The sequence below is a fragment of the Callionymus lyra genome, chromosome 5 (assembly GCF_982586985.1).
Source record: "Callionymus lyra chromosome 5, fCalLyr1.hap1.1, whole genome shotgun sequence".
NCBI classification, from domain to species: domain Eukaryota; kingdom Metazoa; phylum Chordata; class Actinopteri; order Syngnathiformes; family Callionymidae; genus Callionymus; species Callionymus lyra.
In genome coordinates, this window is record NC_141822.1 from 2,148,240 (window position 1) to 2,165,583 (window position 17,344).

Sequence of the window (17,344 nt, forward strand, 5' to 3'; positions counted from 1 at the left end):
GTTGTCATCTTACCTTGGAGGTCGTCACGTGATCGTCTGCGCGTCGCATGATTGGCTGAGAGTTTGATCAGTGGCTCTGAGCTCCGTGAGTGATGTCTGGAGACAAGGTTTCTGTCAAACCTGAACAATGTTCCGACACTAACGTCCTTCCATCCATCGAGTCAACTGTGTTGCAGCATTTATCCCAGTGACCATGTAGAGTTGTGTGTTTGTTGTGATGAAAAGTGACACAAAGATGAAGGCGTTCCTCGCTCGACCCCAGGCTCGACCCGAGGCTCGACCCGAGGCTCGACCCCAGGCTCGACCCGAGGCTCGACCCGAGGCTCGACCCGAGGCTCGACCCGAGGCTCGACCCGGACTGTTAATGTTCCGACCCTGACGCCTTAACGACCCTCAACAACTCGACTGTATCTTAGTTTCCACAGGAGCACCGCCGCGCTCATGGCTACACACAGACCTGAGGTGGTGTGAATGTGACGCCGTCGTGACACGACGAGTGTGTACTTACGTGTAACCAGTGTTCGTGCTGTACAATGATGTTAGTACTTCAGTGACGCCAGAACTATGTACTTATACTTTAAACCTTTTTCTTGAAATGTCGTCGTTTGAACCATTTCATCGTTTTATCAGAATCAGTCGTTTAAAGATTGATTCAAAAATATATTTTTTATTATTATTAATAATTATTCAACTAATTTTAATAATTAAAAAATATATATTTTTAAACAAATGTTTTTTTTTACACATAGAGTTCAATATTCTAATTACAATATTTAAAAAACATCATTTCTAAATGCAATATTTTGTAATTCATAGTCTTTTAAATTCAATAGATCAATTCTAAATGATATAAATGATATAAATGATAACAGAGTCTCCAGACTAAAGCAACAGATCACAGAGATACTGATCAAACCTTTAGTTGAGCAGCTACTGACATCAGTCACATTGATCGATCAGTAGATCTGTGCTCTGTTGCTTTAGTCTGGAGACACTTTTATAACAATATTTATATTGAATTAAAAACACTAGGAATTTAAAAAATATTGAATTAAAACATTTATTTTTGGACTCATTTGGAGTCAGAATATCAAACTCTATGGTCGATTTTAAAAATATTAAATTCTGAAAACGTCAATTCTTAATAAACAAAACAATATTTCAATTATCCAACAAAAAAAAGGTAAAAACACCAAAATTTCACTGAAAAAACAAGGTAAGTTCTGCAGCCACTGAAGTCGCAGATGTTTTTCTAGACTTTGTTTACTGTAGCGACTCTGGATGAGATGTTTGCATGATAGTCCAGCGTCATAGATCAACGGTGCTACGTCATCAACGGTGCTTCAGCTCATGCATGCAGGAATGTAACCGTGACGTCATCCCTTCAAACCTGCCGCTCCCCGGAGACTCTCGTGCGGCAGGAGTGACGTCACGAGAGGACTTTTGGGAAGTGGCACGAGCTCATCGTTTCCTTTGAAGAAGACGCGCACGAGCGTCGCGTCATCAGTGTTGGACGCGATCGAGCGTCCTTCAGCTGTGACGTCATGTAGCAGCTGCAGCACATTTCAATCTATATTTCAATCTATATTTCAGTCTATATTTCAATATATATCAATGTTACGTTGAAAAGGAAGAAAAGAGGTTTGTTGATGTAAATGTTAACTGGTTGTACTGAACAGTTTTCCTTTTTTTATGTTGATCATTAAATGTTTTACAAGATTCTCTCTGTTGTCGTGACTCTTGAACCTTGATTTAAACAATTAAACAGGTTTTTAAGAAGCGATGACGTTTAACTTTAACAAGATCGAGAAACTTCTGATTGGTTGATCAATATATTAATTAAGAATTATAATAATAATGATGGACATGATGATTCAAATAATAAATGTATTGATAATAACAATAATAATAATAATAATAATAATAATAGTATCGATATAAATACAAAATATTGAAATTGATGATGTTGGTGAAGACGATAATGATAATATTATTAATAATAATAATAATGACAAAAATAGTTTCCGTCTCATGTAAATTTCCCAGCAGCCCTTGAGGTAAATCCTTCCTTGACCCCCTGCGTGATTCTATATGTAAATGATTCGGAGATAAGAGATTAAAGCTTGATGATCTCATGATCCTTCACAATCATCGCCAACAAATCTCGTCAAGTTGAGAAACAATCAGGAAACACGTCATGAATAAATCAACACTTTAAGTGCTTGTTATTAGACTTTAATCATCTCCTTCACCAACAATAGTCAATAATTATAATAATGTATTAAAGTGTTTTGAACATGAATATAGCGAACGACAAGACCTTCAATGATCGGTTAAACCACTTCTGATAGTCATTTGTTCTTCTTCACTCTAATAATAACAATATTATTTAAATTATAATTACATTTATAATAACACGTATTTAAAAATAATAAATAAAATAATAATAATAATAACAATATAACAACAATCCTGTAAATCTGTTGTTACATTTACTTCTGTATTCTTCACATGTTAGAAATTATTATTATTATTATGATTATTGATCTGCTTGTAAACAGGACAGAAGTCGCAGGTTTGAATTCCAAAGCCTCACAAACGTAGAAACACCAACATTCCGCCAGGAGGCGCTGTTTGACCAAAACACGACGACATGAAGTAAGAAAGTAAGTAAGTTTGTCTCGAATGATTCATGTGTCAGTCAAGTTAGAGTCGACGTTAATAAAACTGTTCGTCTTTCTTTTTTGAGAAACACCAATTATTAATTTAAAAATGGATTTAAAAAATACATTGATTCCAGTGAAACTGTTATGATTTAGAACTTGATTATCTTAGAAGAACAACATTAATTCATATATTATAACATCTTTTCAATTTACAATCATTTATTTATCTATAGAATATTTAAAATAAAGGGAAACATTAGATTCTGACTCACACTCCAAACCAGTAGGTGGCGATATTGCAACTCTACGCCATAAACCCATCAGAAGAAGAGGCTCCGAGCAGTTCTGGCAGAATTATTTGGGGGTTTACTGCGCGTGGAGCACAATCAAAACAGGCGAGAGGAAGAGGAGGCCGGTCGCAAACAACAAGAGTCTGTTGTGTTGTCGCTCCAGGCGAACCTTAATGTCCGTCAAACACAAACTTCTCCACAGACTTCAGTCACAGCTGGTTGTCGCGGCGGGAAAATGAAATGACGAGAGAGAGTCTGGATCTTTGCTGACTCGACAGGAACTCAACAATCTGTGAGTATTTCAAGAATTCTTGGTCTGTTGTGGTCGATAAACACTGTCTGGAGGTTTGAGTGACTCACTGTTGGACCTATTGAGCCGAGTCTCGATCGCAGACTCAGCACTTCATGTTGAGAAACAAAGACTTCCTGATGTTTTCAATGTTGTTTTATGTCAAATGGTATCCAACATGTCAGCATTTTAATCAAATCCAATTCATCATGTCAGTATTTATGTCAAATCTAATCCAACATGTCAGCATTTTAATCAAATCCAATTCATCATGTCAGTATTTATGTCAAATCTAATCCAACATGTCAGCATTTTAATCAAATCCAATTCATCATGTCAGTATTTATGTCAAATCTAATCCAACATGTCAGCATTTTAATCAAATCCAATTCATCATGTCAGTATTTATGTCAAATCTAATCCAACATGTCAGCATTTTAATCAAATCCAATTCATCACGTCAGTATTTATGTCAAATCTAATCCAACATGTCAGTATTTATGTCAAATCTAATTCATCAAGTCAGTATTTATGTTAAATCTAATATCATGTCAGTATTTATGTCAAATCTAATCCAACATGTCAGTATTTATGTCAAATCTAATCCAACATGTCAGTATTTATGTTAAATCTAATTCATCAAGTCAGTATTTATGTTAAATCTAATATCATGTCAGTATTTATGTCAAATCTAATCCAACATGTCAGTATTTATGTCAAATCTAATCCAACATGTCAGTATTTATGTTAAATCTAATTCATCAAGTCAGTATTTATGTTAAATCTAATATCATGTCAGTATTTATGTTAAATCTAATATCATGTCAGTATTTATGGCAAATCTAATCTAACATGTCAGTATTTATGTGAAATCTAATCCAACATGTCAGTATTTATGTGAAATCTAATTCATCATGTCAGTAATTATGTCAAATCTAATCCAACATGTCAATATTTATGTCAAATCTAATCCAACATGTCAGTATTAATGTGAAATCTAATTCTAAATGTCAGTATTTATGTCAAATCTAATTCATCAAGTCAGTATTTATGTCAAATCTAATCCAACATGTCAGTATTTATGTCAAATCTAATTCATCATGTCAGTAATTATGTCAAATGTAATCCAACATGTCAATATTTATGTCAAATCTAATCCAACATGTCAGTATTTATGTCAAATCTAATCCAACATGTCAGTATTTATGTCAAATCGAATCCAACATGTCAGTATTTATGCCAAATCTAATCCAACATGTCAGTATTTATGTCAAATCTAATCCAACATGTCAGTATTTATGTTAAATCTAATTCATCAAGTCAGTATTTATGTTAAATCTAATATCATGTCAGTATTTATGTCAAATCTAATCCAACATGTCAGTATTTATGTCAAATCTAATCCAACATGTCAGTATTTATGTCAAATCGAATCCAACATGTCAGTATTTATGCCAAATCTAATCCAACATGTCAGTATTTATGTCAAATCTAATCCAACATGTCAGTATTTATGTTAAATCTAATTCATCATGTCAGTATTTATGTTCAATCAATATCACGTCAGTATTTATGTCAAATCTAATCCAACATGTCAGTATTTATGTCAAATCTTATCCAACATGTCAGTATTTATGTCAAATCTAATTCATCATGTCAGTAATTATGTCAAATCTAATCCAACATGTCAATATTTATGTCAAATCTAATCCAACATGTCAGTATTTATGTGAAATCTAATCCAACATGTCAGTATTTATGTTCAATCTAATATCATGTCAGTATTTATGTAAAATCTAATCCAACATGTCAGTATTTATGTTAAATCTAATTCATCAAGTCAGTATTTATGTTAAATGTAATCCAACATGTCAGTATTTATGTCAAATATAATCCAACATGTCAGTATTTATGTCAAATCTAATCCAACATGTCAGTATTTATGTCAAATCTAATCCAACATGTCAGTATTTATGCCAAATATAATCCAACATGTCAGTATTTATGTCAAATCTAATCCAACATGTCAGTATTTATGTCAAATCTAATCCAACATGTCAGTATTTATGTTAAATCTAATTCATCATGTCAGTATTTATGTTAAATCTAATTCATCATGTCAGTATTTATGCCAAATCTAATCCAACATGTCAGTATTTATGTCAAATCTTATCCAACATGTCAGTATTTATGTTAAATCTAATTCATCATGTCAGTATTTATGTCAAATCTAATCCAACATGTCAGTATTTATGTCAAATCTAATCCAACATGTCAGTATTTATGTTAAATCGAATTCATCATGTCAGTATTTATGTTCAATCAATATCACGTCAGTATTTATGCCAAATCTAATCCAACATGTCAGTATTTATGTCAAATCTTATCCAACATGTCAGTATTTATGTTAAATCTAATTCATCATGTCAGTATTTATGTCAAATATAATCCAACATGTCAGTATTTATGTCAAATCTAATCCAACATGTCAGTATTTATGTTCAATCTAATATCATGTCAGTATTTATGCCAAATATAATCCAACATGTCAGTATTTATGTTAAATCTAATTCATCAAGTCAGTATTTATGTTAAATGTAATCCAACATGTCAGTATTTATGTCAAATCTAATCCAACATGTCAGTATTTATGTCAAATCTAATCCAACATGTCAGTATTTATGTCAAATCTAATCCAACATGTCAGTATTTATGCCAAATATAATCCAACATGTCAGTATTTATGTCAAATCTAATCCAACATGTCAGTATTTATGTCAAATCTAATCCAACATGTCAGTATTTATGTTAAATCTAATTCATCATGTCAGTATTTATGTTAAATCTAATTCATCATGTCAGTATTTATGCCAAATCTAATCCAACATGTCAGTATTTATGTCAAATCTTATCCAACATGTCAGTATTTATGTTAAATCTAATTCATCATGTCAGTATTTATGTCAAATCTAATCCAACATGTCAGTATTTATGTCAAATCTAATCCAACATGTCAGCATTTTAATCAAATCCAATTCATCATGTCAGTATTTATGTCAAATCTAATCCAACATGTCAGCATTTTAATCAAATCCAATTCATCATGTCAGTATTTATGTCAAATCTAATCCAACATGTCAGCATTTTAATCAAATCCAATTCATCACGTCAGTATTTATGTCAAATCTAATCGAACATGTCAGTATTTATGTCAAATCTAATCCAACATGTCAGCATTTTAATCAAATCCAATTCATCACGTCAGTATTTATGTCAAATCTAATCCAACATGCCAGCATTTTAATCAAATCCAATTCATCATGTCAGTATTTATGTCAAATCTAATCCAACATGTCAGCATTTTAATCAAATCCAATTCATCATGTCAGTATTTATGTCAAATCTAATCCAACATGTCAGCATTTTAATCAAATCCAATTCATCACGTCAGTATTTATGTCAAATCTAATCCAACATGTCAGTATTTATGTCAAATCTAATTCATCAAGTCAGTATTTATGTTAAATCTAATATCATGTCAGTATTTATGTCAAATCTAATCCAACATGTCAGTATTTATGTCAAATCTAATCCAACATGTCAGTATTTATGTTAAATCTAATTCATCAAGTCAGTATTTATGTTAAATCTAATATCATGTCAGTATTTATGTCAAATCTAATCCAACATGTCAGTATTTATGTCAAATCTAATCCAACATGTCAGTATTTATGTTAAATCTAATTCATCAAGTCAGTATTTATGTTAAATCTAATATCATGTCAGTATTTATGTTAAATCTAATATCATGTCAGTATTTATGGCAAATCTAATCTAACATGTCAGTATTTATGTGAAATCTAATCCAACATGTCAGTATTTATGTGAAATCTAATTCATCATGTCAGTAATTATGTCAAATCTAATCCAACATGTCAATATTTATGTCAAATCTAATCCAACATGTCAGTATTAATGTGAAATCTAATTCTAAATGTCAGTATTTATGTCAAATCTAATTCATCAAGTCAGTATTTATGTCAAATCTAATCCAACATGTCAGTATTTATGTCAAATCTAATTCATCATGTCAGTAATTATGTCAAATGTAATCCAACATGTCAATATTTATGTCAAATCTAATCCAACATGTCAGTATTTATGTCAAATCTAATCCAACATGTCAGTATTTATGTCAAATCGAATCCAACATGTCAGTATTTATGCCAAATCTAATCCAACATGTCAGTATTTATGTCAAATCTAATCCAACATGTCAGTATTTATGTTAAATCTAATTCATCAAGTCAGTATTTATGTTAAATCTAATATCATGTCAGTATTTATGTCAAATCTAATCCAACATGTCAGTATTTATGTCAAATCTAATCCAACATGTCAGTATTTATGTCAAATCGAATCCAACATGTCAGTATTTATGCCAAATCTAATCCAACATGTCAGTATTTATGTCAAATCTAATCCAACATGTCAGTATTTATGTTAAATCTAATTCATCATGTCAGTATTTATGTTCAATCAATATCACGTCAGTATTTATGTCAAATCTAATCCAACATGTCAGTATTTATGTCAAATCTTATCCAACATGTCAGTATTTATGTCAAATCTAATTCATCATGTCAGTAATTATGTCAAATCTAATCCAACATGTCAATATTTATGTCAAATCTAATCCAACATGTCAGTATTTATGTGAAATCTAATCCAACATGTCAGTATTTATGTTCAATCTAATATCATGTCAGTATTTATGTAAAATCTAATCCAACATGTCAGTATTTATGTTAAATCTAATTCATCAAGTCAGTATTTATGTTAAATGTAATCCAACATGTCAGTATTTATGTCAAATATAATCCAACATGTCAGTATTTATGTCAAATCTAATCCAACATGTCAGTATTTATGTCAAATCTAATCCAACATGTCAGTATTTATGCCAAATATAATCCAACATGTCAGTATTTATGTCAAATCTAATCCAACATGTCAGTATTTATGTCAAATCTAATCCAACATGTCAGTATTTATGTTAAATCTAATTCATCATGTCAGTATTTATGTTAAATCTAATTCATCATGTCAGTATTTATGTTAAATCTAATTCATCATGTCAGTATTTATGCCAAATCTAATCCAACATGTCAGTATTTATGTCAAATCTTATCCAACATGTCAGTATTTATGTTAAATCTAATTCATCATGTCAGTATTTATGTCAAATCTAATCCAACATGTCAGTATTTATGTCAAATCTAATCCAACATGTCAGTATTTATGTTAAATCTAATTCATCATGTCAGTATTTATGTTCAATCAATATCACGTCAGTATTTATGCCAAATCTAATCCAACATGTCAGTATTTATGTCAAATCTTATCCAACATGTCAGTATTTATGTTAAATCTAATTCATCATGTCAGTATTTATGTCAAATATAATCCAACATGTCAGTATTTATGTCAAATCTAATCCAACATGTCAGTATTTATGTTCAATCTAATATCATGTCAGTATTTATGCCAAATATAATCCAACATGTCAGTATTTATGTTAAATCTAATTCATCAAGTCAGTATTTATGTTAAATGTAATCCAACATGTCAGTATTTATGTCAAATCTAATCCAACATGTCAGTATTTATGTCAAATCTAATCCAACATGTCAGTATTTATGTCAAATCTAATCCAACATGTCAGTATTTATGCCAAATATAATCCAACATGTCAGTATTTATGTCAAATCTAATCCAACATGTCAGTATTTATGTCAAATCTAATCCAACATGTCAGTATTTATGTTAAATCTAATTCATCATGTCAGTATTTATGTTAAATCTAATTCATCATGTCAGTATTTATGCCAAATCTAATCCAACATGTCAGTATTTATGTCAAATCTTATCCAACATGTCAGTATTTATGTTAAATCTAATTCATCATGTCAGTATTTATGTCAAATCTAATCCAACATGTCAGTATTTATGTCAAATCTAATCCAACATGTCAGTATTTATGTTCAATCTAATATCATGTCAGTATTTATGTCAAATCTAATCCAAGATGTCAGTAATTATGTCAAATATAATCCAACATGTCAGTATTTATGTCAAATATAATCCAACATGTCAGTATTTATGTCAAATCCAATCCAACATGTCAGTATTTATGTCAAATCTAATCCAACGTCAGTATTTATGTCAAATCTAATCCAACATGTCAGTATTTATGTCAAATCTAATCCAACATGTCAGTATTTAAGTCAAATATAATCCAAGATGTCAGTAATTATGTCAAATCCAATCCAACATGTCAGTATTTATGTCAAATCGAATTCTAAATGTCAGTATTTATGTCAAATCTAATTAATCAAGTCAGTATTTATGTCAAATCTAATCCAACATGTCAGTATTAATGTCAAATCTAATTCATCATGTCAGTAATTATGGCAAATCTAATCCAACATGTCAATATTTATGTCAAATCTAATCCAACATGTCAGTATTTATGTCAAATCTAATCCAACATGTCAGTATTTATGTCAAATCGAATCCAACATGTCCGTATTTATGCCAAATCTAATCCAACATGTCAGTATTTATGTCAAATCTAATCCAACATGTCAGTATTTATGTCAAATCTAATTCATCATGTCAGTATTTATGTCAAATCTAATCCAACATGTCAGTATTTATGTCAAATCTAATCCAACATGTCAGTATTTATGTCAAATCTAATCCAACATGTCAGTATTTATGCCGAATCTATTCCAACATGTCAGTATTTATGTCAAATCTAATCCAACATGTCAGTATTTATGTTAAATCTAATTCATCATGTCAGTATTTATGTTCAATCAATATCACGTCAGTATTTATGCCAAATCTAATCCAACATGTCAGTATTTATGTCAAATCTTATCCAACATGTCAGTATTTATGTTAAATCTAATTCATCATGTCAGTATTTATGTCAAATCTAATCCAACATGTCAGTATTTATGTCAAATCTAATCCAACATGTCAGTATTTATGTTCAATCTAATATCATGTCAGTATTTATGTCAAATCTAATCCAACATGTCAGTATTTATGTTCAATCTAATTCATCAAGTCAGTATTTATGTTAAATCTAATATGTCAGTATTTATGTCAAATCTAATCCAACATGTCAGTATTTATGTCAAATCTAATCCAACATGTCAGTATTTATGTCAAATCCAATCCAACATGTCAGTATTTATGCCAAATCCAATCCAACATGTCAGTATTTATGTCAAATCTAATCCAACAAGTCAGTATTTATGTCAAATCTAATCCAACATGTCAGTATTTAAATCAAATCTAATCCAAGATGTCAGTAATTATGTCAAATCTAATCCAACATGTCAGTATTTATGTCAAATCTAATTCATCATGTCAGCATTTATGTCAAATCTAATTCAACATGTCAGTATTTATGACAAATCTAATCCAACATGTCAGTATTTAAGTCAAATATAATCCAAGATGTCAGTAATTATGTCAAATATAATCCAACATGTCAGTATGTATGTCAAATCTAATTCATCATGTCAAATCTAATCCAACATGTCAGTATTTATGACAAATCTAATCCAACATGTCAGTATTTAAGTCAAATATAATCCAAGATGTCAGTAATTATGTCAAATATAATCCAACATGTCAGTATGTATGTCAAATCTAATTCATCATGTCAAATCTAATCCAACATGTCAGTATTTATGTCAAATCTAATCCAACATGTCAGTAATTATGTTGAATCTGTGTAACCATTGTTGTTGCAGTCGTGTGATGATGTTTGTGTAACAATTGTGTTGCAGTCGTGTGATGATGTTTGTGTAACAATTGTGTTGCAGTCGTGTGATGATGTTTGTGTAACAATTGTGTTGCAGTCGTGTGAGGAACATGGAGGAAGAAGCGCGACCTCTCTTGACCTCTCAGCACAATGTTGGAAGTTATTCTTCACACCAGGGATCCACGGACTCGCTGGACTTCAAGGTCAAAAGGTAAACAAACACACAAACACACAAACACACACACACACACGCACACGCATATATATTCAATGAGACTCGACCTTCACCTCCAAAACACAGACGTGACCTTTTGACCTTTCAACTCAAGGTGAGGCTCATAATCAGTTGGAATTTAACGCCTGGATAAGAATCAATCAAGAGAAATTCAAGGAAGACGACTTTCACATCCGTGACTCACAATCCTCAGAATGTGTGTGTGAAGGTCATGAAGGTCGAGTGTAGATCCAAAGATCTTCAGAAGACTATTGTGATGGATACTCGTCTGGTGGCTAACTGTTAGCATTGTCTTAGCATTATGGTATTGTTATGTTAGCATTGTCTTAGCATTATGGTATTGTTATGTTAGCATTGTCTTAGCATTATGGTATTGTTATGTTAGCATTGTCTTAGCATTATGGTATTGTTATGTTAGCATTGTCTTAGCATTATGGTATTGTTATGTTAGCATTGTCTCAGCATTATGGTATTGTTATGTTAGCATTGTCTTAGCATTATGGTATTGTTATGTTAGCATTGTCTTAGCATTATGGTATTGTTATGTTAGCATTGTCTTAGCATTATGGTATTGTTATGTTAGCATTGTCTTAGCATTATGGTATTGTTATGTTAGCTTTGTCTTAGCATTATGGTATTGTTATGTTAGCATTATGGTATTGTTATGTTAGCATTATGGTGTTGTTATGTTAGCATTGTCTTAACATTATGGTATTGTTATGTTAGCATTAAGGTAAGGTAAGGTAAAACTTTATTGATCCCTCAGGAGGTCTCCTTCGGGAATTTTTTTATTTTCCAATAGCCAATAAAATAAGATGAACATAAAGAGAAAAAGAACAAGAAGACACAATCTAAGTATAAAGATAAAGATAAAGAACATAGGTCAAAGAAAAACAACAAAGACAAAGGATACAGACTAACATGGAACAGAACATCCAGATACTTTCACTCCACTCCTGCCCCCGAACTCAGAATTGTACAATTTAATAGCCCGAGGAATGAATGAGTCCCTGAGTCTATTTGTTTTGCACCTGGGTAGGAGCATTCGTGCACTATGCATTATATTATATATTTATATATATATATATATATATATATATATATATATATATATATATATATATATATATTTATATATATATATATATATATATATATATATATATATTATATTATATTATATTCTGCATTATGGTATTGTTGTGTTAGCATTATGGTATTGTTGTGTTAGCATTGTCTTAGCATTATGGTATTGTTATGTTAGCATTATGGTATTGTTATGTTAGCATTGTCTTAGCATTATGGTATTGTTATATTAGCATTATGGTATTGTTATGTTAGCATTATGGTATTGTTATGTTAGCATTATGGTATTGTTATGTTAGCATTGTCTTAGCATTATGGTATTGTTATATTAGCATTATGGTATTGTTATGTTAGCATTTTGGTATTGTTATGTTAGCATTATGGTATTATTGTGTTAGCATTATGTGTGCGTCAGGTGTGTGTTTGTCAGGTGTGTTTGTCAGGTGTGTGTGTGTGTATCAGTTGTAGCTATTCTTATAAACCCAGTCATGAACACAAGACTGTGTTTTAACACTGGCTTGTTCTTCCAGGAAACTGTTGTCAAGTTGACTCTAAAATGCAAGACTGACTCTTGAGTTCATGCGACCTCGACTCCAGTTTTAATCCACTTTGGTATTTAACACGTCCTGACCATCAGGTGCAGCGATGAAGGTTCCTGGAGTCCACGTGTTGGTTTCCAACCTCAAATCTTCTGTTAAATTAACCCAATAATCCTTGACTGTAAATATATTCAACCACGTCTGAAGATTAATGCTTGAAAACGTTCTACCTACAAATATTACTTACTTACTTCTCGTTCAATCTACTGACATTTAACTATTATATCAACATGTTCTTGATTATGTTCAACTTCTTTTTGAAAAAGTTTCTTCCAAAAATACAAAAAAGAAAACATTGTTTTCAGAAATCTTAGTCTGAGTCTTCAGTGACGAAAAGTTAATGTTTCCATTTTTAAAATTCACGTACATTATGAGAGTTTTATCTATAAATAAACATTTTCATGTTATCAAACACTTTTATATGTGAATTAATGTTGGTCATCCATGAACACATCATTTTCAACTATAATCAAACAATTTTCAACTATAATCAAACAATTTTCAACTATAATCAAACTATTTTCAACTATAATCAAACTATTTTCAACTATAATCCAACAATTTTCAACTATAATCAAACAATTTTCAATTATAATCAAACAATTTAAACTATAATCAAACAATTTTCAACTATAATCAAACAATTTAAACTATAATCAAACAATTTTCAATTATAATCAAACAATTTAAACTATAATCAAACAATTTTCAATTATAATCAAACAATTTAAACTATAATCAAACAATTTTCAACTATAATCAAACAATTTAAACTATAATCAAACAATTTTCAACTATAATCAAACAATTTTCAATTATAATCAAACAATTTAAACTATAATCAAACAATTTTCAACTATAATCAAACTATTTTCAACTATAATCAAACTATTTTAACTATAATCAAACAATTTAAACTATAATCAAACAATTTTCAACTATAATCAAACAATTTTCAACTATAATCAAACTATTTTAACTATAATCAAACAATTTAAACTATAATCAAACAATTTTCAACTATAATCAAACTATTTTCAACTATAATCAAACTATTTTCAACTATAATCAAACTATTTTCAACTATAATCAAACAATTTTCAATTATAATCAAACAATTTAAACTATAATCAAACAATTTTCAACTATAATCAAACAATTTAAACTATAATCAAACAATTTTCAATTATAATCAAACAATTTAAACTATAATCAAACAATTTTCAATTATAATCAAACAATTTAAACTATAATCAAACAATTTTCAACTATAATCAAACAATTTAAACTATAATCAAACAATTTTCAACTATAATCAAACAATTTTCAATTATAATCAAACAATTTAAACTATAATCAAACAATTTTCAACTATAATCAAACTATTTTCAACTATAATCAAACTATTTTAACTATAATCAAACAATTTAAACTATAATCAAACAATTTTCAACTATAATCAAACAATTTTCAACTATAATCAAACTATTTTAACTATAATCAAACAATTTAAACTATAATCAAACAATTTTCAACTATAAACAAACAATTTTCAACTAGAATCAAACTATTTTCAACTATAATCAAACAATATTCAACTATAATCAAACTATTTTCAACTATAATCAAACTATTTTAACTATAATCAAACAATTTAAACTATAATCAAACAATTTTCAACTATAATCAAAAATTTTCAACTATAATCTAACAATTTTCAACTATAATCAAACAATTTTCAACTATAATCAAACAATTTTCAACTATAATCAAACAATTTTCAACTATAATCAAACAATTTTCAACTATAATCAAACAATTTTCAACGATAATCAAACAATTTTCAACTATAATCCAACAATTTTCAACTATAATCCAACAATTTTCAACTATAATCAAACTATTTTCAACTATAATCAAACAATTTTCAACTATAATCCAACAATTTTCAACTATAATCCAACAATTTTCAACTATAATCAAACAATTTTCAACTATAATCAAACAATTTTCAACTATAATCAAACAATTTTCAACTATAATCCAACAATTTTCAACTATAATCAAACTATTTTCAACTATAATCCAACAATTTTCAACTATAATCAAACTATTTTCAACTATAATCCAACAATTTTCAACTATAATCAAACAATTTTCAACTATAATCAAACAATTTTCAACTATAATCAAACTATTTTCAACTATAATCAAACTATTTTAACTATAATCAAACTATTTTAACTATAATCAAACAATTTTCAACTATAATCAAACTATTTTAACTATAATCAAACTATTTTAACTATAATCAAACAATTTTCAACTATAATCCAACAATTTTCAACGATAATCAAACAATTTTCAACGATAATCAAACAATTTTCAACTATAATCAAACAATTTTCAACTATAATCAAACAATTTTCAACTATAATCCAACAATTTTCAACTATAATCAAACTATTTTCAACTATAATCAAACAATTTAAACTATAATCCAACAATTTTCAACTATAATCAAACTATTTTCAACTATAATCAAACAATTTAAACTATAATCAAACTATTTTCAACTATAATCAAACAATTTAAACTATAATCAAACAATTTTCAACTATAATCAAACAATTTAAACTATAATCAAACAATTTTCAACTATAATGTAACTAAACTAACATTTTTAACATAAAAAGTGTAAATGTTATTCAATAACCGTCAGGTACAGTCATATATATGTTTGTCTCCTTCAGACCCTTCCATGTGGATCCTCGACACCTCATGTCTGAGCCGCAGGACAGAGTTTCTGCTGAGGCGGCGGTTCTCAACAGCAGAGTCCATTACTACAGTAAACTGACCGGATCCTCCGACCGCCTGCTGGTACGACTGTCAATCATTCAGGGCTCACACCTGCAGCTCCTCAAACACCTGGAGCTCTCGGTGTGGAACATGTTGAACGAGTTAAAGATAATTGAAGTATTTTTTCAAACCATTTATATTTCAATTGATATTTTCAATCATCTCCAATGAAATAACGGCAACATCCGTGTTTGTTTGTCAACAAGTATTCGTCGATGATGGAAACACAGATTCTTTCGCTCCATCAGTGTGTTGTGCGAGCGAGTTCTGTGACCATATTAACGATTGAGATGTAAATGCTAAGAAAATGATCTAATTCAACGGATAAAATAAACAATAATATTGGGACAAAAGGAGCTGCTCGGTGCAGGTCTGCGCTCGCAGTGACGTCATGACTTCATGCCTTTGATGCTTCGTAAACCTGCACATTTGTAAAAGTATATAAAGTAAATGAGGAGAATGAAGGTGGTCTTGTTTCCCGACAGAGCCCCCCCGACCACGTGATCCCCCCCGCTGAAGACATCTACATCTACAGTCCGCTGGGCTCCGCCTTTAAAGTGGCCAGCTCCGACAACGTGGCCAAGAACCCGAGCATCATCACCATGTTGGTCACCACACGAACCTCCCTCTGAGCCCTTGGATCCTAATTGTCTCTCTCTCTGCACAGATTTGCGATCTGGAACACCATGATGGGAACGTCCATCCTCAGCATCCCCTGGGGCATCAAGCAGGTGAACCTTAACTCAAGTACTTTCATCGTCTTCACCTTTGAAAATACACTTTTAACCTAGCTTTAGAACGTGAACTCATGTGTTTGATCATGGGTTCATTTCTTCTCTTGTGTTTAATCATGGGTTCATTTCTTCTCTTGTGTTTAATCATGGGTTCATTTCTTCTCTTGTGTTTAATCATGGGTTCATTTCTTCTCTTGTGTTTAATCATGGGTTCATTTCTTCTCTTGTGTTTAATAATGGGTTAATTTCTTCTCTTGTGTCTGATCATGGGTTTGTTTCTTCTCTCGTGTTTAATCATGGGTTCATTTCTTCTTTCGTGTTTAATCATGGGTTAATTTCTTCTCTTGTGTCTGATCATGGGTTTGTTTCTTCTCTTGTGTTTAATCATGGGTTAATTTCTTCTCTCGTGTTTAATCATGAGTTTTTTTCTTCTTGTGTTTAATCATGGGTTCATTTCTTCTCTCATGTTTAATCATGGGTTCATTTCTTCTCTCGTGTTTAATCATGAGTTTTTTTCTTCTTGTGTTTAATAATGGGTTCATTTCTTCTCTTGTGTCCGATCATGGGTTCATTTCTTCTCTCGTGTTTAATCATGAGTTTTTTTCTTCTCTCGTGTTTGATCATGGGTTTGTTTCTTCTCTCGTGTTTAATCATAGGTTCATTTCTTCTCTTGTGTTTAATCATGGGTTCATTTCTTCTCTTGTGTTTAATAATTGGTTAATTTCTTCTCTCTTGTTTAATCA

General features: G+C 30.2%; 1 protein-coding gene across 1 annotated transcript in view; it reads left to right on the forward strand.

The window, feature by feature from the left end:
• The first annotated feature begins 3,031 nt into the window (after positions 1–3,031).
• slc38a9 (solute carrier family 38 member 9) overlaps positions 3,032–17,344 on the forward strand; it is a 41,134-nt gene continuing 26,821 nt past the window's right edge. The window contains exons 1-5 of the mRNA XM_087790446.1: positions 3,032–3,248; positions 11,186–11,299; positions 15,762–15,888; positions 16,353–16,471; positions 16,535–16,598. Of these exons, the coding sequence (XP_087646572.1) occupies positions 11,199–11,299; positions 15,762–15,888; positions 16,353–16,471; positions 16,535–16,598 (411 nt within the window). The 5' untranslated portion in view covers positions 3,032–3,248; positions 11,186–11,198. The remainder of the gene's footprint in view (positions 3,249–11,185; positions 11,300–15,761; positions 15,889–16,352; positions 16,472–16,534; positions 16,599–17,344) is intronic.